At 58.6% G+C, this 22419-nt stretch overlaps 1 protein-coding gene across 1 annotated transcript; it reads right to left on the bottom strand.

Moving 5' to 3' along the window:
- Positions 1–217: 217 nt before the first annotated feature.
- Positions 218–21768, bottom strand: LOC126652238 (glycogen [starch] synthase, muscle-like; the record flags this gene model as incomplete). Its single annotated transcript, XM_050338910.1, is given in 13 exon segments — positions 218–298; positions 2368–2531; positions 6092–6187; positions 6272–6398; positions 9302–9401; positions 9403–9413; positions 10915–10992; positions 12594–12643; positions 12646–12653; positions 13394–13500; positions 16989–17109; positions 19736–19775; positions 21652–21768. Coding segments are annotated over 13 exon segments (1100 nt in total), but the record flags the coding sequence as incomplete, so codon positions are not given.
- Positions 21769–22419: the final 651 nt, after the last annotated feature.

Here is a 22419-nt window from a genome sequence, read left to right as displayed (position 1 = left end):
AGTCTCAGGGATTTGGGGGGGCTCTCAGGGGGTCACTCAGGGTTTTGGGGGTTCACTCTAGGGGTTTTGGGGGTTCGCAGAGTGGTCTCAGGGGTTTTTGGGGGTCACTCAGGGGTTTGGGGGGCTCTCTAGGAATTTGGGGAGCTCCCAGGGGGTCACTCAGGGGTTTTTGGGGGCTCCCAGGGGGTCTCAGGGATTTTTTGGGGGTGTCACTCACAGCTGCAGCCTCGGGGGGTTCGTAGGTGAAGCTCTCAGGGAAGGCTTTGGCCAGGGCCATGCGCCGGGCAAGCGTGTAGTACTGGGGGGAGGAAAGGGCTCAGGGACCCCCCCAGGACACCCCCAGAACACCCCCAGACCCCCAGTGGGACCCCCAGACCCTCCCCCACCTCCCCCTGCCCAGGAACTTCCAGTCCAACAGGTCCAACAGTCTCCAAAACCCCTGAGATGCTTCCAAACCCCCCAGATGCCTCCAAACCCCCTGAGAAGCCTCAAAATCCTCAGGAACCCCCCAGGATCCCCTGGAGGACCCCCAGACCTCCAGTGGGACCCCCAGTGGGACCCCAGACCCTCCCCAACTCCCTGCCCAGGAACTTCCACTCCAGCAGGTCCAACAGTCTCCAAAACCCCTGAGGTGCCTCCAAACCCCCCTGAGATGCCTCAAAATCCCCCCAAAACCTCTCCTGGGGGACCACCAGGACCTCCCCACGACCCCCAGACCCCAGTGGGACCCCCAGACCCTCCCCCACCTCCCCTGCCCAGGAACCTCCACTCCAGTAGGTCCAACAGTCTCCAACCCCCCAAATGCCTCCAAACTCCCCAGATGCCTCCAAACTCCCTGAGAAGCCTCAAAATCCTCAGGAACCCCCTCAGGATCTCCTGGGGACCACCAGGTCCACCAGGACCCCCAGTGGGACCCCCAGACCCTCCCCACCTCCCCCTGCCCAGGAACCTCCACTCCAGCAGGTCCAACAGTCTCCAAACCCCCCAAATGCCTCCAAACTCCCCAGATGCCTCCAAACCCCCAAGGACCCCCTGAGATGCCCCCTAAACCCCCTGAGATGCCTCCAAACCCCACCAAGACCCCCTGAGATGACTCCAAACCCCCTAGACCCCCTCAAAGCCCCCTCAGGACCCCCTGAGATGCCTCCAAACCCCCTGAGATGACCTCCAAACCCCCCAAGACACCCCAAACCCCTAGAGATCCCCAAACCGCCTCTGAAATCCCCCCAGTCCCCCCAAGTTGACTCCAAACCTCCCTAGGACCCCCCAGAGCCCCTCAGAACCCCCTGAGGTGCCTCCAAACCGCCCCAAGACACCCTAAACCCCCTGAGGGGCCTCCAACCCCAGGACCCCTGAGGTGCCACCAAACCCCTGAGATCCCCCAAACCCCCCAAGATGCCTCCAAACCCCCAGGACCCTCCAAACCCCTCAAGGTACCTCCAGGACCCCTGACTTGCCCTCAGGACTCCCTGAGATGCCTCCAAACCCCTCAAGATCCCCTTCAAACCCCCCAGGACCTCCCAAATCCCCCTCAGGACCCCCCAAACTCCGCTCAGGACCCTCAACCGCCCTAGACCCCCAAACTCCCCCCAGGACCCCCAAACCCCCTCAGACCCCCTAACCCCCCTAGACCCCCTAACCCCCCAGGACCCCCCAACCCCCCTAGACCCCCCAAACCCCTTCAGGACCCCCAAACCCCCTGAGATGCCCCCCAAACCCCTAAGATGCCTCCAAACCCCAAGTGACCCCTCCAAGCCCCCTCAGATCCCCCAAACTCCCCTGAGATTCCCCCCAAATGCCCCTGAGATACCCCCAAACCCCTTGAGATGCCCCCAAATCCTCAAGGTCCCCTCCAAAACCCCAAGGTGCCTCCAGGACCCCCTGAGATGCCCCCAAACCCCTCTGAGATGCCCCCAAACCCCTGAGATGCTCCCAAACTCCCCCAAGACACCCCCAAATCCTCCTAAGCTGCCTCCAAACCCTCAAGATCCCCTCCAACCCCTCAGGACCCCCAACCCCTCCAGGACCCCTAACCCCCCTAGACCCCAAGCCCCTGAGATGCCTCCAAATCCCCTGAGACCCCTCAAACTCCCTGAGGTGCCTCCAACCTCCCTAGGACCCCTGAGGTGCTCCTAAACCCCTGAGATGCCTCCAAACCTCCCAGGACCCCTCAAACCCCTGTCAGGACCCCCTGAGGTGCCTCCAAACCCCCTGAGGTGCCCCCCAAACCCCCTGAGATGCTCCCAAACTCCCCTAAGACACCCCCAAACCCCCTAAGTTGCCTCCAACCCCCCAGGACCCACCAAACCCCTTCAGAACCCCCCAACCCCCTAGACCCCCCAAACCCCCCTCAGACCCCCCTCTCACCCTTCCCAGGTACTTCCAGTCGAGCAGGTCGGAGAGGCGCTCGGTTCGGTTCCTCTGCACGATCCTCTGACGTCGGCTCTGCTGGCAGAAACTGTACAGGAAAGCTGTGAGCTGGGCACAGGACTCCTCTGGAGCTCGGAAACGCCGGTCCACGATGTAAATCCCTGCATTTGGGGAGAAAATCAGGGAATGAGGGCATGGAAATGGTGATAAATGATGGAAATCCCTGGATTTGGGGAGAAAATCAGGGAATGAGGGCATGGAAATGGTGATACATGATGGAAATCCCTGGATTTGGGGAGAAAATCAGGGAATGAGGGCATGGAAATGCTGATCCACGATGTAAATCCCTGGATACAGACACAGGAAATCATTAAATCAGGGAATGAGGGACACAGGAAAGCTGTGAGCTGGGCACAGGATTCCTCTGGAGCTCGGAAACGCCGGTCCACGATGTAAATCCCTGGATACAGACACAGGAAATCAGGAAATCAGGGAATGAGGGACACAGGAAAGCTGTGAGCTGGGCACAGGATTCCTCAGGGGCTCGGAAACGCCGGTCCACGATGTAAATCCCTGGATACAGACACAGGAAATCAGGGAATGAGGGACACAGGAAAGCTGTGAGCTGGGCACAGGATTCCTCAGGGGCTCGGAAACGCCGGTCCACGATGTAAATCCCTGGATACAGACACAGGAAATCAGGAATCAGGGAATGAGGGACACAGAAATGCTGATCCACGATGGAAATCCCTGGATTTGGGGAGAAAATCAGGGAATGAGGGACACAGAAATGCTGATCCACGATGGAAATCCCTGCATTTGGGGAGAAAATCAGGGAATGAGGGCACAGAAATGGTGATAAATGATGGAAATCCCTGGATACAGACACAGGAAATCAGGAAATCAGGGAATGAGGGCACAGAAATGGTGATAAATGATGGAAATCCCTGGATTTGGGGAGAAAATCAGGGAATGAGGGCATGGAAATGGTGATAAATGATGGAAATCCCTGGATTTGGGGAGAAAATCAGGGAATGAGGGCATGGAAATGGTGATAAATGATGGAAATCCCTGGATTTGGGGAGAAAATCAGGGAATGAGGGCACGGAAATGGTGATAAATGATGGAAATCCCCGGATACAGACACAGGAAATCAGGAAATCAGGGAATGAGGGACACAGGAACAACAATCCACGATGGAAATCCCTGGATACAGACACAGGAAATCAGGAAATCAGGGAATGAGGGCATGGAAATGGTGATAAATGATGGAAATCCCTGGATTTGGGGAGAAAATCAGGGAATGAGGGCACGGAAATGGTGATAAATGATGGAAATCCCTGGATTTGGGGAGAAAATCAGGGAATGAGGGACACAGAAATGGTGATAAATGATGGAAATCCCTGGATACAGACACAGGAAATCAGGAAATCAGGGAATGAGGGACACAGGAACAACAATCCACGATGGAAATCCCTGGATTTGGGGAGAAAATCAGGGAATGAGGGCATGGAAATGGTGATAAATGATGGAAATCCCTGGATTTGGGGAGAAAATCAGGGAATGAGGGCATGGAAATGGTGATAAATGATGGAAATCCCTGCATTTGGGGAGAAAATCAGGGAATGAGGGCATGGAAATGGTGATAAATGATGGAAATCCCTGGATACAGACACAGGAAATCAGGAAATCAGGGAATGAGGGACACAGGAAAGCTGTGAGCTGGGCACAGGATTCCTCTGGAGCTCGGAAACGCCGGTCCACGATGTAAATCCCTGGATTTGGGGAGAAAATCAGGGAATGAGGGCATGGAAATGGTGATAAATGATGGAAATCCCTGGATTTGGGGAGAAAATCAGGGAATGAGGGCATGGAAATGGTGATAAATGATGGAAATCCCTGCATTTGGGGAGAAAATCAGGGAATGAGGGCATGGAAATGGTGATAAATGATGGAAATCCCTGGATTTGGGGAGAAAATCAGGGAATGAGGGCACGGAAATGGTGATAAATGATGGAAATCCCTGGATTTGGGGAGAAAATCAGGGAATGAGGGCATGGAAATGGTGATAAATGATGGAAATCCCTGGATACAGACACAGGAAATCAGGAAATCAGGGAATGAGGGACACAGGAACAACAATCCACGATGGAAATCCCTGGATTTGGGGAGAAAATCAGGGAATGAGGGCATGGAAATGGTGATAAATGATGGAAATCCCTGGATTTGGGGAGAAAATCAGGGAATGAGGACCCCCTCCCCAATTCCCAAGAGCTCTGGGACCCCCTCCCCAATTCCCAGGGGTTCAGGGACCCCCTCCTCAATTCCCAGGGGTTCTGGGACCCCCTCCCCAATTCCCAGGAGCTCTGGGACCCCCTCCCCAATTCCCAGGGATTCAGGGCCCCACTCCCCAATTCCCAGGGGTTCAGGGACCCCCTCCCCAATTCCCAGGGGTTCTGGGACCCCCTCCTCAATTCCCAGGGGCCCAGAGACCCCCTCCCCAATTCCCAGGGGTTCTGGGACCCCCTCCTCAATTCCCAAGAGCTCTGGGACCCCCTCCTCAATTCCCAGGGATTCAGGGCCCCCCTCCCCAATTCCCAGGGATTCAGAGACCCCCTCCCCAATTCCCAGGGGTTCAGAGACCCCTCCCCAACCCAAACCCTCCCAGTGCTGCAGAACCGAGACAGGAGAAGACCCAGGGATTCTGGGACCCCCTCCCCAATTCCCAGGGGTTCAGGACCCCCTCCCCAATTCCCAGGGGCCCAGAGACCCCCTCCCCAATTCCCAGGAGCTCAGAATATCCCCTAAATCCTCTCCTCAATTCCCAGGAGTTCTGAGCCAACCCCTCCCCCCAAACCCTCCCGGTGCTGCAGAACCGAGATAGGAGCAGAGCCCGGAATTCAGGGACCCCCCTCCCCAATTCCCAGGAGCTCTGGGACCCCCTCCCCAATTCCCAGGGGCCCAGAGACCCCCTCCCCAATTCCCAGGAGCTCAGAATATCCCCTAAACCCCCTCCCCAATCTCCAGGGGTTCAGAGACCCCCCCCGGTGCTGCAGAACCCAGACAGGAGGAGACCCAGGGACTCTGGGACCCCCTCCCCAATTCCCAGGGGTTCAGGGCCCCCCTCCCCAATTCCCAGGGGTTCAGGGCCCCCCTCCCCAATTCCCAGGACCCCTAGGACCCCCAACCCCTCTCCCCAATCCCTAGAGGCTCAAACACCCCCCAATCCAAACCCTCCCGGTGCCGCAGAACCCAGACAGGAGGAGACCCTGGATTCTGGGACCCTCCAATTCCCAGGGGCTCTGGGACCCCCTCCCCAATTCCCAGGGATTCTGGGACCCCTCCTCAATTCCCCAGGACCCCAGGACCCCCCAGCCCCTCTCCCCAATCTTTAGAGTCTCAAACACCCCCAATCCAAACCCTCCCGGTGCTGCAAAACCCAGACAGGAGGAGACCCCGGGTTCAGGGACCCCCTCCCAATTCCCAGGGGCTCAGGGCCCCTCCCCACCCCCTAGGGGCTCAGGGACCTCCAATTCCAGAACCTTGACCTCCCCAACTCCCAGGGGCTCAGAGACCCTCTCCAACCCAAACTCTCCGGTGCCACAGAACCCAAACAGGAGGAGACCCTGGGATTCAGGGACCCCTCCCCAATTCCCAGGGACTCAGGGACCCCTCCCCAATCCCCCAGGCCCCCAGGACCCCCCAGGCCCCCCGTGCTGACCGTAGGCCGAGGGGTCAGCGATGTGCTCCTCCATGAAGCAGCCGAAGCCCGACAGGTTGGTGGAGACGCTGGGGATGCCCATGACGGTGCACTCGGCTGGGGGAGGGGACACCACCGATTTTGGGGGGGTCCCCGAGGGTCCTGGGGGTCCAGGGAACCCCTAAAAGGGGAGCTGCTTACCCGGGGTGTAGCCCCAGGGCTCGTAGTAGGAGGGGAAGACCCCGAGGTGGCAACCCCGGACGAACTCCTCGTAGTCCACGGGCAGGAGGGGGCTGGTGGAGGACAGGAACTCGGGGTGGAAGATGATCTGGGGAGGGGGGAAAGGGGCACGTTAGACCCTCCTGGACTGCAGAATCGACTTCTGGACCTCAAAAAACCCCCTCTTGGACCTCAAAATGTTCTTCTGGACCTCAAAAAACCCCCTCCTGGATCTGAAAATCTGCTTTAGGATCCCAAAAAACCCTCTCCTGGACCTCAAAGTCTTCTTTTAGACATCAAAAAACTCTCTCCTGGACCTCAAAATGTTCTTCTGGACCTCAAAAAACCCCCTCCTGGACCTCAAAATCCCTTTCCTGGATCTGAAAATGTTCTTCTGGACCTCAAAAAATCCCCTCCTGGATCTCAAAATCCCTTTCCTGGACCTCAAAATGTTCTTCTGGACCTCAAAAAACCCCTCCTGGATCTGAAAATGTTCTTCTGGACCTCAAAAAACCCCCTCTTGGATCTCAAAGTTTGCTTTGAGATCCCAAAAAATCCCCTCTTGGACCTCAAAATGTTCTTCTGGACCTCAGAAAACCCCCTCCTAGATCTGAAAATGTTCTTCTGGACCCCAAAAAACCCCTCCTGGACCTCAAAATCCCTTTCCTGGACCCCAAAATCCCCTTTAGGGCCCCAAAAAACCCCTCCTGGACCTCAAAGTCTTCTTTTAGACATCAAAAAACCCCCTCCTGGACCTCAAAATATTTTAGACCTCAAAAAACCCCCTCCTGAATCTCAAAATCCCTTTCCTGGACGTCAAAGGCCCCTTTTGGGCCCCAAAATCACAGCCCCTGGACTGCAGAATCTTCTTCTGGACCTCAAAAAACCCCTCCTGGATCTCAAAATCCTCTTTTAGACCTCAAAAAACCCGCTCCTGGACCTCAAAATCCCTTTCTTGGGCCACAAAATGTTCTTCTGGACCTCAAAAAACCCCCTCCTGGATCTGAAAATCTTCTTCTGGACCTCAAAAAACCCCCTCCTGGACCTCAAAATCCTCTTTTAGACCTCAAAAAACCCCCTCCTGGACCTCAAAGTCCCCTTTTGGGCCCTAAAATCCAACCCCCTGGACTACAGAATCTACTTCTGGACCTCAAAAAACCTCTCCTGGACCTCAAAATCCCTTTCCTGGACCCCAAAATCCCCTTTAGGGCCCCAAAAAACCCCTCCTGGATCTCAAAATGTTCTTCTGGACCTCAAAAAACCCCCTCCTGGACCTCAAAATCTGCTTTAGGATCCCAAAAAAACCCTCCCCTGGGCCTCAAAATCTTCTTCTGGACCTCAAAATGTTCTTCTGGACCTCAAAAAACCCCCTCCTGGATCTCAAAATGTTCTTCTGGACCCCAAAAAACCCCCTCCTGGATCTGAAAATCTTCTTCTGGACCCCAAAAAACCCCCTCTTGGATCTGAAAATCTGCTTTAGGATCCCAAAATCCCCTCCTGGGCCTCAAAATCTTCTTCTGGACCTCAAAATGTTCTTCTGGACCTCAAAAAACCCCCTCCTGGATCTGAAAATCTTCTTCTGGACCTCAAAAAAACCCCCTCCTGGATCTGAAAATGTTCTTCTGGACCCCAAAAAACCCCCTCCTGGACCTCAAAATCTTCTTCTGGACCTCAAAAAACCCCTCCTGGATCTGAAAATCTTCTTCTGGGCCTCCTCAAACCCCAAATAAACCCCAATAACCCCCCTCAAACCTCAAATAAACCCCCTCAAACCCCAAATAAACCCCAATAACCCCCCATTTCCCACCGCCCTGATGTCCCCCGATGCCCCCTCCCCAAATTCCACCTTTGACCCTGTCGTTGGAGCTGTTGAAGAGCCCCAAACCCCCTAAAAACCCCAAATAAACCCTCAAATAAACCCCAAATAAACCCCAATAACCCCCCCAAACCCCCCATTTCCCACCCCCGATGTCCCCCGATGCCCCTCCCCAAATTGCACCTTGACCCTGTCGTTGGAGCTGTTGAAGAGCCCCAAACCCCCAAAAACACCCCAATAAACCCCCTCAAAACCCCAAATAAACCCCAAACAAACCCCAATAACCCCCAAACCCCCATTTCCCACCCCCGATGCCCCTGATGTCCCCTGATGCCCTCTCCCCAAATTGCACCTTGACCCTGTCGTTGGAGCTGTTGAAGAGCCCCAAACCCCCCCAAAACCCCTCAAATCCCAAATAAACCCCAAATAAACCCCAAATAAACCCCAATAACCCCCCAAACCCCCATTTCCCACCCCCCGATGTCCCCCGATGCCCCCTCCCCAAATTGCACCTTGACCCTGTCGTTCGGAGCTGTTGAAGAGCCCCAAACCCCCAAAAAAACCCCCTAAACCCCCATCAAACCCCAAATAAACCCCAAATAAACCCCAATAACCCCCCAAACCCCCATTTCCCAGCCCCCCAGATGCCCCCCCGATGTCCCCCTCCCCAAATTGCCACCTTGACCCTGTCGTTGAAGAGCCCTTAACCCCCAGAACCCCAAAAATCTCCAAAAACCCCCAAATAAACCCCTCAAACCCCAAATAAACCCCAAATAAACCCCAATAACCCCCCAAACCCCCATTTCCCACCCCCGATGTCCCCGATGTCCCCCCGGTGTCCCCTCCCCAAATTGCACCTTGACCCTGTCGTTGGAGCTGTTGAAGAGCCCCAAACCCCCCAAAACCCCCAAAAACACCCCAAAACCCCAAATAAACTCCCCAAAACCCCAAATAAACCCCAAATAAACCCCAATAACCCCCCCAAACCCCCATTTCCCACCCCCCCGATGCCCCCTGATGCCCTCTCCCAAATTGCACCTTGACCCTGTCGTTGGAGCTGTTGAAGAGCCCCAAAACCCCCAAAAACCCAAATAAACCCCTAAATAAACCCCAAACAAACCCCAATAACCCCCAAACCCCCATTTCCCACCCCCGATGTCCCCGTGTCCCCCGATGTCCCCCTCCCCAAATTGCACCTTGACCCTGTCGTTGGAGCTGTTGAAGAGCCCGATCCTGCGGATGGTGGTCAGGATGGGGTCGGTGGCATCGTCCAGCATGTTGTGGGTGCACACGGGGGAACGACTGACGCTGCAGTTTTGGGGGTTTTTGGGGTTTTAGGTTTTTGGGGGCACCCCTGGTTTGGGAGGACCTCCCAGTTGTCCCCACCCCCATAAAAATCTGGGACCCCCCAATTTTTCTTATCCCCCAAAATTAAGGGATCTGGGACCCTCCCCCCAATTGTTCAGCTCCCCAAAAATGGGGTCCCAGCCCCCCCAAAAAGGGGGTACCACCCCAAATAAGGGTTCCTCACATCCCCAGCCCCCCAAAAAAGGGGGTGCCACCCCAAAAAAGGGTTCCTCACATCCCCAGCCCCCCAAAAAAGGGGGTGCCCCCCCAAAAGGGGGTACCTGTGTGGCGAAGATGGCCCTTTTCATCATGGTGAAATCCTCCCTGTCCACCCCCCAAAAAAGGGGCTCCCAGTCCCCCAAAAATGGGGTCCCAGCCCCCCAAAAAAGGGTTTCCAACCCCCCAATCCCCAAAAAAGGGGGTCCCAGCCCCCCAAAAATGGGGTTCCAGCCCCCAACACCCCCCAAAAAGGGGGTGCCCCCCACCTGTGTGGCGAAGATGGCCCTTTTCATCATGGTGAAATCCTCCCTGCCCACCCCCCAAAAAAGGGGGTCCCACCCCCAAAAAGAGTTTCCCACCCCCCAAAAAAGGGGGTCCCACCCCTCTACCCCCCAAAAGGGGGTGCTCTCAGGGGTACCTGTGTGGCGAAGATGGCCCTTTTCATCATGGGAAATCCTCCTGCCCACCCCCAAAAGGGGGTCCAGCCCCAACCCCCCAAAAGGGAGTCCCAACCCCCAAAAGGGGGTCCCAAGCCTCCCTACCCCCCAAAAAGGGGGTGCCCCCACCTGTGTGGCGAAGATGGCCCTTTTCATCATGGTGAAATCCTCCTGCCCACCCCCCCAAGTGGGGGTCCCACTCTACCCCCAAAAGAGGGTCCAAACCCTCACCCCCCAAAAGGGTTTACCACATCTCCAGCCCCCAAAAATGGGTCCCAGCCCCCAAAGGGGGTACCTGTGTGGCGAAGATGGCCCTTTTCATCATGGTGAAATCCTCCTGCCCACCCCCCCAAAAAGCGGGCTCCCAGCCCCCAAAAATGGGGTCCCACCCCCAAAAAGGGGTCCCACCCCCAACCCCAAAAGTGGTGACACCCCAAAAAATGACCCTACATCTCCACCCCCAAAAAGGGGTCCCACCCCCAGCCCCCCAAAAAGGGTCCAGCCCCAGGGGGCACCTGTGGCGAAGATGGCCCTTTTCATCATGGTGAAATCCTTCCTGCCCACCCCCAAAAAGGGGCTCCCAATCCCCACAACCCCCAAAAAGGGCTCCCAGCCCCCAAAAAGGGGTCCCACCCCCAACACCCCAAAAGGGGTGCCCCCACCTGTGTGGCGAAGATGGCCCTTTCATCATGGTGAAATCTCTCTGCCCACCCCCCAAAAAGTGGTCCCAGCCCCCCAAAAGGGGTCCAACCTCCAAACCCCCCAAAAGGGGTGCCCCCAAAAGGGGTGCCCCCCAAAAGGGGTACCTGTGTGGCGAAGATGGCCCTTTTCATCATGGTGAAATCCTCCCTGTCCAGCATCTTGTTCATGTCCGGGAGGTTCCCCTGCCATTTTGGGACCCCCAAATCAGGGGGTTCTTTTTGGGGGGTTGGGGGTTTTTGGGGGTTGGGGTGAGGGTTTTTTTGGGGGGTTAGGGTGAGGGTTTTTGGGGAGTCTGGGGGAAGGGTTTTTTGGGGGGTCTGGGGTGGTTTGGGGGTTCAGGGTGAGGGGTTTTTGGGGGTTTGGGGGAGTTTTGGGGGGTTCAGGGTGGGGAGTGTTTTTTGAGGGGGTCTGGGAGGGGGTGTTTTTTGGGGGGTCCAGGGTTGGAGGGAGGGGTTTGGGGGTTCAGGGTGGGGGTTTTGGGGTGTTCAGGGTGAGGGGGTTTTTTTGGGGGTCAGAGTGGGGGTGTTTTTTGGGGGGTCCAGGGTTGGAGGGAGGGGGTTTGGGGGTTCAGGGTGGGGGTTTTGGGGTGTTCAGGGTGAGGGGGTTTTTTTGGGGGTTCAGGGTGAGGGTTTTTTTGGGGGTTTTGGGGGCTTCAGGGTGGGGGGGTTGAGGGGTTCAGAGTGGGGGATTTTGGGGTTCAGGGTGGGGGTTTTTGGGGGGCTGGGGTTGGGGGTTTTTTGGGGGTTTGGGGGTTTAGAGTGAGAGGTTTTTTGGGGGGTCCAGGGTGGGGGAGTTTTTGGGGGGTTTAGGGTGGGGGGTCTGGGGGCTTCAGGGTGGGGTTTTTTGGGGGTGGGTCTGAGGGGTTCAGGGTGAGAGGTTTTTTGGGGGTCTCAGGGTGGGGGTTTTTGGGGGTCTGGGAGGGGGTTTTTTGGGGGTGTCAGGGTGGGGGAGGGGTTTTGGGGTTCCAGGGTGGGGGGTTCGGGGGGTTGGGGGGTCTGGAAGGGTTTTTTTGGGGGTTTAGGGTGGGGAGGTGTTTTGGGGGTTCTAGGGTGTGTGTGGGGTTTTTTGGGGGTTCAGGGTGGGGGAGGGTTTGGGGGTTCAGGGTGGGGGATTTTGGGGGGTTTAGGGTGAGGGTTTTTATTTGGGGGGTCTGTGGGGGTTTGGGGGTTCAGGGTGAGGGGTTTTTTGGGGGTTGGGGTGGGGGTTTTGGGGAGGGTTTGGGGTGGGTTTTTTGGGGGTGTTTGGGGTTTTTTTGGGGTTCAGGGTGGGGGTTGTTTTTGGGGGGTTCAGGGTGAGGGGTTTTGGGGGTTCAGGGGTGGGGTGGTTTTTGGGGGTGTTTTTGGGGGTTCAGGGTGAGGGGTTTTTTTGGGGGTTGGGGTGGAGGTTTTTTTGGGGGCTGGGGGTTCAGGGTAAGGGTTTTTTTGGGGGGTTCGGGGGAGTTGGGGAGTTCAGGTGAGGGTTTTTTTGGGGAGGGTCCAGGTGTGGGGGTTCAGGGTGAGGGTTTTTTTTGGGGGGTTCAGGGGGAGTTGGGGAGTTCAGGGTGGGGTTTTTTTGGGGGTTTAGGGGTTCAGGGTGAAGGGTTTTTTGGGGGGTTCAGGGTGGGTTTTTTTTTGGGGGGTTTGGGGGTTCAGGGTGAGGGGTTTTTTTCGGGGTCCAGGGTGGGGCTGTTTTTTGGGGGGTTCAGGGTGGGTTTTTTGGGGGGTTCAGGATGGATTTTTTTGGGGGGTTCAGGGTGTTTTTTTGGGGGGGTCCAGGGTAGGTTTTTTTAGGGGTTTTGTTCTACACCAGCAGAGACTCAGTAGAGCTTCTTCCCAAATTTCTCCTTCACAGCGTCGCCGTGTCCCTGTTTGGGGGAAAGGGGGAATTTGGGGGCTTTGGGGGTCCTCAGGGGGTTTTGGGGGGATTTGGGGTCCCCTGGGTGGGTTTTGAGGTGGTTTTTGGGGTCCCACCAAAGCTGTTTCCTGACGGCCTGGCCCTGGGCGGGTTTGGGGTGATTTTGGGGTGATTTTGGGTGTTTTTGGGGTGATTTTGGGGTGGTTTTGGGGGTTTTTGGGGTCCCACCAGAGCTGTTTCCTGACGACCTGGCCCTGGGTCATTTTGGGGTGATTTTGGGTGTTTTGGGGGTGATTTTGGGGTGATTTTGGGTGTTTTGGGGGTGATTTTGGGTGGTTTTGGGTGTTTTTGGGGTGATTTTGGGTGTTTTTGGGGTCCCACCAGAGCTGTTTCCTGACGGCCTGGCCCTGGATGATTTTGGGATGATTTTGGGGTGATTTTGGGTGTTTTTGGGGGTTTTTGGGGGTGATTTTGGGGTGATTTTGGGTGTTTTTGGGGTCCCACCAGAGCTGTTTCCTGACGGCCTGGCCCTGGGTCATTTTGGGGTGATTTTGGGGGGTTTTGGGGTGGTTTTGGGGTGATTTTGGGGGTTTTTGGGGTGTTTTTGGGGTGATTTTGGGGTGTTTTTGGGGTGATTTTGGGGGTTTTTGGGGTCCCACCAGAGCTGTTTCCTGACGGCCTGGCCCTGGATGATTTAGGGGTGATTTTGGGGTGTTTTTGGGGTGATTTTGGGTGTTTTTGGGGTCCCACCAGAGCTGTTTCCTGACGGCCTGGCCCTTGAGCGACTCCACGTTGAAGTTGTTGGTCCTGGCAGGCATGATGAAAAAAGCCACCACCGTCACCTCGCTGCCGTTCACCTGCGGGGACAACGAGGTCACCCGGGGTCACCAGGGGTCACCAAGGTCACCTGGGGTCACCAGGGGTCACCTGGGGTCACCCCAATGTCACCCGGGGTCACCAGGGGTCACCAAGGTCACCCGGGGTCACCAGGGGTCACCCGGGGTCACCCCAAGGTCACCAGGAGTCACCAAGGTCACCCCAAGGTCACCCGGGGTCACCAAGGTCACCCGGGGTCACCAAGGGTCACCTGGGGTCACCCAATGTCACCTGGGGTCCCCAGTGTCCCCAATGTCCCCAATCCCCCCCAGTGTCTCCAATGTCCTCCCAGTGTCCCCAGTGTCCCCAACCCCCCCAATGTCCCCAATCCCCCCAATGTCCCCAATGTCCCCAGTGTCCCCAATCCCCCTCAATGTCCCCAATGTCCCCAATGTCCCCTAATCCCCCAGTGTCCCCAATCTCCTCAATGTCCCCAATGTCCCCAATCCCCCAGTGTCCCCAATGTCCCCCAATGTCCCCCAATGTCCCAATCTCCCTCAATGTCCCCAATGTCCCCATGTCCCCCAGTGTCCCCAATCCCCCAATGTCCCCAATCCTCCCAATGCCCCCAGTGTCCCCAATGTCCCCAATGTCCCCAATCCCCCAGTGTCCCCCAATGTCCCCCAATGTCCCCAATCCCCCCAGTGTCCCCAGTGTCACCCTGAGCAGGCAGTTGAGTCTGGCCAGGGCCTCCAGGAAGATGTGGGTGCCACTGACCCCCAATGTCCCCAATCCCCCAATGTCCCCAGTTCCCCCAGTGTCCCCAATCCCCCAGTGTCCCCAATCCCCCCAGTGTCCCCAATGTCCCCAGTGTCCCCAGTGCCCCCAATCCCCCAGTGTCCCCTAATGTCCCCAGTGTCCCCAGTGCCCCCCAATCCCCCCAGTGTCCCCCAATGTCCCCAGTGTCCCCAGTGTCCCCAATCCCCCCAGTGTCCCCCAATGTCCCCAGTGTCCCCAGTGCCCCCAATCCCCCCAGTGTCACCCTGAGCAGGTAGCTGAGCCTGGCCAGGGCCTCCAGGAAGATGTCGGGTGACACTGACCCCAATGTCCCCAATCCCCCAGTGCCCCCAGTGCCCCCAGTGCCCCCAGTGTCCCCAGTGTCCCCAATCCCCCAAGTCCCCAATCCCCCCAGTGTCCCCAATGTGTCTCCAGTGTCCCCAATGTCCCCAATCCCCTCAATGTCCCCAATGTCCCCAATTCCCCAATGTCCCCTAATGTCCCCAATCCCCAATCCCCCAATGTCCCCAATGTCCCCAATCCCCCCAGTGTCCCCTAATTCCCCAATGTCCCCAGTGTCCCCAGTCCCCCAGTGTCCCCAATGTCCCCAATCCCCCCAACATGCCCAATCCCCCAGTGTCCCCAATGTCCCCAAATGCCCCCAGTGTCCCCAAATCCCCTAGTGTCCCCAAATCCCCCAATGTCCCCAATGTCCCCCCAATGTCCCCAATGTCGTCCCCAATGTCCCCAATCCCCCAATGTGACCCCAATGTCCCCAGTGTCCCCAATGTCCCCAATCCCCCAATGTCCCCAATGTCCCCAATGTCCCCAATCCCCTCAATGTCCCCAATGCCCCCAATGTCCCCAATGTCCCCAATGTCCCCAATCCCCAATGTCTCCAATCCCCCAGTGTCCCCAATCCCCCCAATGTCCCCAATCCCCCCCACTGTCCCCAGAGTCACCCCTGAGCAGGTAGTTGAGCCTGGCCAGGGTCTCCAGGAAGACCCAGTGTCCCCAATGTCCCCAGTCCCCCAGTGTCCCCAGTGTCCCCAGTGTCCCCCAATGTCCCCAATCCCCCAATGTCCCCAGTTCCCCCAGTGTCCCCAATGTCCCCCAATGCCCCCAGTGTCCCCAATCCCCCAATGTCCCCAATGTCCCCAATCCCCCCAGTGTCACCCTGAGCAGGCAGCTGAGGCCTGGCCAGGGCCTCCAGGAAGATGTGAGTGACACTGACCCCACAGTGTCCCCAATCCCCCAATGTCCCCAATGTCCCCAATCCCCCAGTGTCCCCAATCCTCCCAGTGTCCCCAATCCCCCAGTGTCCCCAATCCCTCCCAGTGTCCCCAGTGTCACCCTGAGCAGGTAGTTGAGCCTGGCCAAGGCCTCCAGGAAGACCCCAATGTCCCCAGTGTCCCCAATCCCCCAACATCCCCAATGTCCCCTAATCCCCCCAATGTCCCCAATCCCCCAGTGTCCCCAATGTCCCCAATCCCCCCAATGTCCCCAATCCCCCTAATGTCCCCAATTCCCCAGTGTCCCCCAGTGTCCCCAGTGTCCCCAGTCCCCCCAGTGTCCCCAGTCCCCCAGTGTCACCCTGAGCAGGTAGTTGAGCCTGGCCAGGGCCTCCAGGAAGATGTGGGTGACACTGACCCCCAATCCCCCAATCCCCTCAATGTCCCCAATCCTCCAATGTCCCCAGTTCCCCAGTGTCCCCAGTCCCCCAGAGTCACCCTGAGCAGGCAGTTGAGCCTGGCCAGGGCCTTGAGGAAGGCCCAGTGTCCCCAATGTCCCCAATGTCCCCAATCCCCCCCAGTATCCCCAGTGTCCCCAGTGTCCCCAATCCCCTCCAATGTCCCCAATGTCCCCAATGTCCCCAATGTCCCCAATCCCCCCCAGTATCCCCAGTGTCCCCAGTGTCACCCTGAGCAGGTAGTTGAGCCTGGCCAGGGCCTCCAGGAAGATGTGGGTGACACTGACCCCCAGTGTCCCCAGTGTCCCCAGTGTCCCCCAGTGTCCCCAATGTCCCTAAATGACCCTAAAGTGCCCCCCAATGTCCCCCCCAGTCCCCCCAATCCCCTCAATGTCCCCAACCCCAGTGTCCCCAATCCCCTCAATGTCCCCAATGTCCCCAACTCCCCCCAATGTCCCCAATCCCTCCCACTGTCCCCAGTGTCACCCTGAGCAGGTAGTTGAGCCTGGCCAGGGCCTCCAGGAAGGCCCAGTGTCCCCAATGTCCCCAAACCCCCAACCCCCCAGTGTCCCCAATCCCCCCAGTGTCCCCAATCCCTCCCAGTGTCCCCAATCCCTCCCAGTGTCCCCAATCCCTCCCAGTGTCCCCAATTCCCCCAATCCCCTCAATGTCCCCAATGTCCCCAACTCCCCAGTGTCCCCAGTGTCCCCAATGTCCCCAGTGTCCCCAATCCCTCAATGTCCCCAGTTCCCCCAGTGTCCCCAGTGTCACTCCTGAGCAGGCAGTTGAGACCTGGCCAGGGCCTCCAGGAAGATGTGGGTGACACTGACCCCCAATCCCCAATCCCCCCAATCCCCTCAATGTCCCCAATTCCCCCAATCCCCCAGTGTCCCCAGTATCCCCAGTCCCCCCAGTGTCACCCTCGAGCAGGTAGTTGAGCCTGGCCAGGGCCTCCAGGAAGATGTGGGTGACACTGACCCCCAATGTCCCCAATGTCCCCAATCCCCCAGTGTCCCCAATTCCCCCCAGTATCCCCAGTGTCCCCAGTGTCCCCAGTGTCACCCTGAGCAGGTAGTTGAGCCTGGCCAGGGCCTCCAGGAAGATGTCAGCGCCCTTGTTGGAGAACTCGTAGCGCCCGGCGATGAAGAAGAAAAGGGTCTTGTCCAGGTCGAAATCCAGGTGCCTGCAGGGGGGTCAAAGGTCACCCCAAAAAAACCACCCCCACCCCCCGGGGTTGACTCAGAGACCCCAAAAAACCCCCCCAGCAACACCCAAAAAAAAACCTCCCAGGACTCACCCAAAAACCCACCCGGGATCCCCCAAGGCTGACTCAGAGACCCCAAAATGCTCCAGGACCCCCTGGGAACACCCAAAACCCCCAGGACCCCCCCAAAATCCTGCCCAGGGATCCCCCAGGCTGACTCAGAGACCCCCAAAAACCCCTCTGGGATCACCCAAAACCCCCAGGACCCCCCTCCAAAATCCTGCCCAGGATCCCCCCAGGCTGACTCCAGAGACCCCCAAAAACCCCTCTGGGAACACCCAAAACCCCCAGGACCCCCCCAAAATCCTGCCCAGGATCTCCCCCAGGCTGACTCAGAGACCCCTAAACCCTCCTGGGACCACCTAAAACCCCCAGGACCCCCCAAAACCCCCTGGGACCACCTAAAAACCCCCCAGGACCCCCCAAAACCCACCTGGAACCCCAAATTCCCCCTGAACCCCCCAGGCTGACTCCAGAGACCCCCAAAACCCCCTGGGATCACCCAAAACCCCCAGGACACCCCTAAGACCCTCGAAGACCCTCCCAGGCTGACTCAGAGACCCCCAAAATCCCCCCAAAACCCACCCAGGATCCCCCCAGGTTGACTCAGAAACCCCCAAAACCCCCCTGGGAACACCCAAAACCCACCAAGACCCCCTGAGTTTTTGGGGTCCCCTCAGGATTTCGGATTCCCCCCAGGTTTTTGAGGTCCCCCCATGTTTTTGGGGTCCCCTCCGTGTTTTGGGGTGCCCTTTTTTGGGGTGACTGACCCTTAGAAGTGCCCCCTGCCCCCTCCCCGGGTCCCCCTCACTCCCCTGGGTTCCCCCCAGGTTTTGGGGTTTCCCTGTGAGTTTTTGGGTCCCCTGGTGTCTTTAGGGTCCCCCCCGTGTTTTTGGGGTCCCCCCCGTGTTTTGGGGTGCCCTTTTTTGGGGTGACTGACCCTTAGAAGTGCCCCCAAACCCCTGGATCCCCCCCAAACCCCCGAGTGCCCCTCCCAGTCCCCCGGGTGTCTCCACCAGGTTTTTGGGTGTCCCACCCAGGGTTTTTGGGGTTCCTCCTGAGATTTTGGGGTCCCCCCCGTGTTTTTGGGGTCCCCCCCGTGTTTTGGGGTGCCCTTTTTTGGGGTGACTGACCCATAGAAGTGCCCCCAAACCCCCGAGTGCCCCTCCCAGTGCTCCATTTCCTCACACCCTGAGTTTTTGGGATCCCCTGGGTTTTGGGATTCCCCTCGTGTTTTTGGGATTCCCCTCGTGTTTTTGGGGTCCCTCCCGTGTTTTTGGGGTCCCCCCCAGTGTTTTGGGGTGCCCTTTTTTGGGGTGACTGACCCATAGAAGTGCCCCCAAACCTCCGAGTGCCCCTCCCAGTCCCCTGGGTGCCCTCCCTTGGATTTCAGGATCCACTCCTGGGTTTTTGGGGTTCCCCCGTGTTTTTGGGGTCCCCCCAGGTTTTGGGATTCCCCCCCTGTTTTTGGGGTCCCCCTCATGTTTTGGGGTGCCCTTTTTGGGGTGACTGACCCTTAGAAGTGCCCCCAAACCCCCGAGTGCCCCTCCCAGCCCCCTGGGTGCCCTCCCTTGGATTTCAGGATCCACTCCTGGGTTTTTGGGGTTCACCCTCAGGATTTCGGATTCCCCCCAGGTTTTTGAGGTCCCCCCATGTTTTTGGGGTCCCCTCCGTGTTTTGGGGTGCCCTTTTTTGGGGTGACTGACCCATAGAAGTGCCCCCTGCCCCCTCCCCCGGGTCCCCCTCCCTCCCCTGGGTGCCCCCCTGCGTTTTGGGGTTTCCCTCTGGGTCTTTTGGGTCCCCCCGTGTTTTTGGGGTTCCCCCTGTATTTTGGGGTGCCCTTTTTGGGGTGACTGACCCGTAGAAGTGCCCCCAAACCCCTGGATCCCCCCAAACCCCCGAGTGCCCCTCCCTTTTGCCCCCCTGTGTTTCTTGGGGGTCCCCAGTGTTTTGGGGTGCCCTTTGGGGTGACTGACTTGCAGAAGTGCCCCCAAACCTCCGAGTGCCCTCCCAGCCCCCTGGGTGCCCTCCCAGTCGGCCCTCGGGTGTCTCACACCTGGGTTTTTGGTGTCCCACCTTGCGGGTTTTTGGGGTCCCCCCGTGTTTTTGGGGGTCCCCTCTGCTTTTTGGGGTCCCCCATGTTTGGGACGCCCTTAGGGTAGACTGACCCATAGAAGTGCCCCCAAACCCCTCGAGTGCCCTCCCAGTCCCCGGGTGCCCTCCCTTGGATTTCAGGATCCATTCCCAGGTTTTTGGAGTTCCCTCTGGATTCTGGGGTCCTCCCATGTTTTTGGGGTCCCCCCGTGTTTTTGGGGTCCCCCCCGTGTTTTGGGGTGCCCTTTTTGGGGTGACTGACCCATAGAAGTGCCCCCAAACCCCCCTGGTCCCCCCCCTAACCCCCGGGTGCCCCTCCCGTCCCCGGGTGCCCCCCCTTGGGTTTCGGACCCTTCCCGCGGCTTTTTGGGGTTCCCTCTGGGTTTTTGGGTCCCCCCGTGTTTTTGGGGTCCCCCCCGTGTTTTGGGGTGCCCTTTTTGGGGTGACTGACCCGTAGAAGTGCCCCCTAAACCCCTGGATCTCCCAAACCCCTGGGAGTGCCCCTCCTAGCTCCCCCCGGGTGTCTCCACCCTAGGTTTTTGGGTGTCCTACTCCAGGTTTTTGGGGTTCCTCTCGAGTTTTTGGGTTCCCCCCGTGTTTTTGGGGTCCCCCCCGTGTTTTGGGACGCCCTTTTTTGGGGTGACTGACCCATAGAAGTGCCCCCTGCCCCCCCCCTGGGTCCCCCTCCCTCCCCTGGGTTCTCCCGCCTGGGGTTTCCTCGGGGCTTGGGCCCTCTGGGCCTTCGGATTCCCCCCAGGTTTTTGGCGTCCCCCCGTGTTTTTGGGGTCCCCCCCTGTGTTTTGGGGTGCCCTTTTTTGGGGTGACTGACCCGATAGAAGTGCCCCCAAACCCCTGGATCCCCCCCAAACCCCCGAGTGCCCCTCCCAGTGCCCCCTGGGAGCTCTCCACCGGGATTTCGGGTGTCCCACCCGGGGTTTTTGGGGTTCACCTCAGGATCTCGGATTCTGGGTTTTGGGGTCCCCCCTATGCTTCTTGGGGTCCCCCCCCGTTTTGGGGTGCCCTTTTTTGGGGTGACTCGACCCATAGAAGTGCCCCCAAACTCCCCTGAGTGCCCCCTCCCAGTCCCCCGGGTGCCCTCCCTGGGATTCCCAGGATCCATTCCCGGGTTTTTTGGAGTTCCCCCTGAGATTTTGGGGTCCCCCCGTGCTCTTGGGGTCCCCCCGTGCTTTTGGGGTCCCCCCCATTTTGGGGCGCCCTTTTTTGGGGTGACTGACCCTATAGAAGTGCCCCCAAACCCCTGGATCCCCCCCCAAACCCCCGAGTGCCCCGCCTCCCAGCCCGGTGCCCCCCCAGGTTTCTGGGGTGTCCCTCCCGGGTTTTTGGGGTCCCCTCCAGTTTTTGGGGTCCCCCCCGTGTTTTTGGGGTCCCCCCCGTGTTTTGGGACGCCCTTTTTTGGGGTGACTGACCCATAGAAGTGCCCCCCTGCCTCCCTGCCCTGGGTCCTCCCTCCCCCTGCTCCCCCTGTGTTTTGGGGTTTCCCTCTGGGTTTTTGGGGTTCCCTCTGGGATTTTGGATTCCCCCAGGTTTTTGGGGTCCCCCCGTGTTTTTGGGGTCCCCCCCTGTGTTTTGGGGTGCCCTTTTTGGGGTGACTGACCCATAGAAGTGCCCCCAAACCCCCTGGATCCCCCCCAAACCCCCGAGTGCCCCTCCCAGTGCCCTGGGTGCCCTCCCTGGGATTTCAGGATCCACTTCCTGGGTTTTTGGGGTTCACCCCAGATTTCGGATTCCCTTGGTTTTGGGGTCCCTCCCATGTTTTTGGGGTCCCCCCCGTGTTTTGGGGTGCCCTTTTTTGGGGTGACTGACCCATAGAAGTGCCCCCAAACCCCCTGAGTGCCCCTCCCAGTCCCCTGGGTGCCCTCCCCTGGATTTCAGGATCCATTCCCATGTTTTTTGGATTCCCCCCAGGTTTTTGGGGCCCCCCCATGTTTTGGGGTCCCCCCGTGTTTTTGGGGTCCCCCCCATTTTGGGGTGCCCTTTTTGGGGTGACTGACCCATAGAAGTGCCCCCAAACCCCTGGATCCCCCCCAAACCCCCGAGTGCCCCTCCCAGTCCCCCGGGTGTCTCCACCAGGTTTTTGGGTGTCCCACCCAGGGTTTTTGGGGTTCCTCCTGAGATTTTGGATTCCCCCCTGTATTTTTGGGGTCCCCCCGTGTTTTGGGACACCCTTTTTGGGGTGACTGACCCTTAGAAGTGCCCCCTGCCCCCTCCCCGGGTCCCCTCGTCTCCCTGGGTTCCCCCTGCGTCTTGGGGTTTCCTCTGGGATTTCGATCTCCCCGTGTTTTTGGGGTCCCCCCTGTATTTTTGGGGTCCCCCCCATTTTGGGGCGCCCTTTTTGGGGTGACTGACCTGTAGAAGTGCCCCCTGACGAACTCCTGCACCCGGCCTTGCTCTGGGCGTGCAGGTTCTGGAACCCGTGCATGGCCGAGAACTTGCGAACGCTCAGCCTGCTGGGGGTCACCAGGTCTGGGGAGGGGGCGTGGGGGTCAGGGGGTCAGGGGACCCCCAAAATCCAGGGGACCCCCAAAATCCAGGGGGACCTCCTGAGGGTCGCCCCAAATCTCTCTGGGATCCCCTGAGTCCCTCCCTTGGGGTCCCCTCAAGGCAGAGCTGGGTCCTTCTGGGGATGATGAGGGGGGTTTCTGGGGTTTTGGGGTTCCCCCAAAAAGTGGGGGTCAGCAGGTCTAGGGGGTCAAGGGGGTCAGGGGACCCCCTAAAGTCCAGGGGGACCCCGAGGGTCGCCCCCCAAATCCTGAATCCCCTGAGTCCCCATTTGGGGTCCCCTCAAGGCAGAGTTGGGTCCTTCTGGGGATGATAAGGGGGTTCTGGGGGTTTTGGGGTTCCCCAAAAAGTGGGGGTCAGCAGGTCTAGGGGGTCGGGGGTCAGGGGACCCCCAAAGTCCAGGGGGACCCCTGAGGGTCACCCCCAAATCTCTGAAACCCCCCCTGATCCCCCCTCAATGCACAGGGTGGGGTGCCCAGGCCAGGGCACACTTTGGGCCTACTGGGGGTCTTTAGGGGTGAGGGGGAGTCTGGAGGGTCCTTGGGGTCATCAGGAATTGGGAGTCAGGGGGACCCCCAAAATCCAGGGGGACCCCCCAGGGTCACCCCCAAATCT

Source organism: Myiozetetes cayanensis, unplaced genomic scaffold (assembly GCF_022539395.1).
Source record: "Myiozetetes cayanensis isolate MyiCay16 unplaced genomic scaffold, myiCay2020 scf712, whole genome shotgun sequence".
Lineage (NCBI taxonomy): Eukaryota > Metazoa > Chordata > Aves > Passeriformes > Tyrannidae > Myiozetetes > Myiozetetes cayanensis.
Note: the sequence above shows the minus strand (reverse complement) of the source record. Positions and strands in the feature narration are given on the sequence as shown.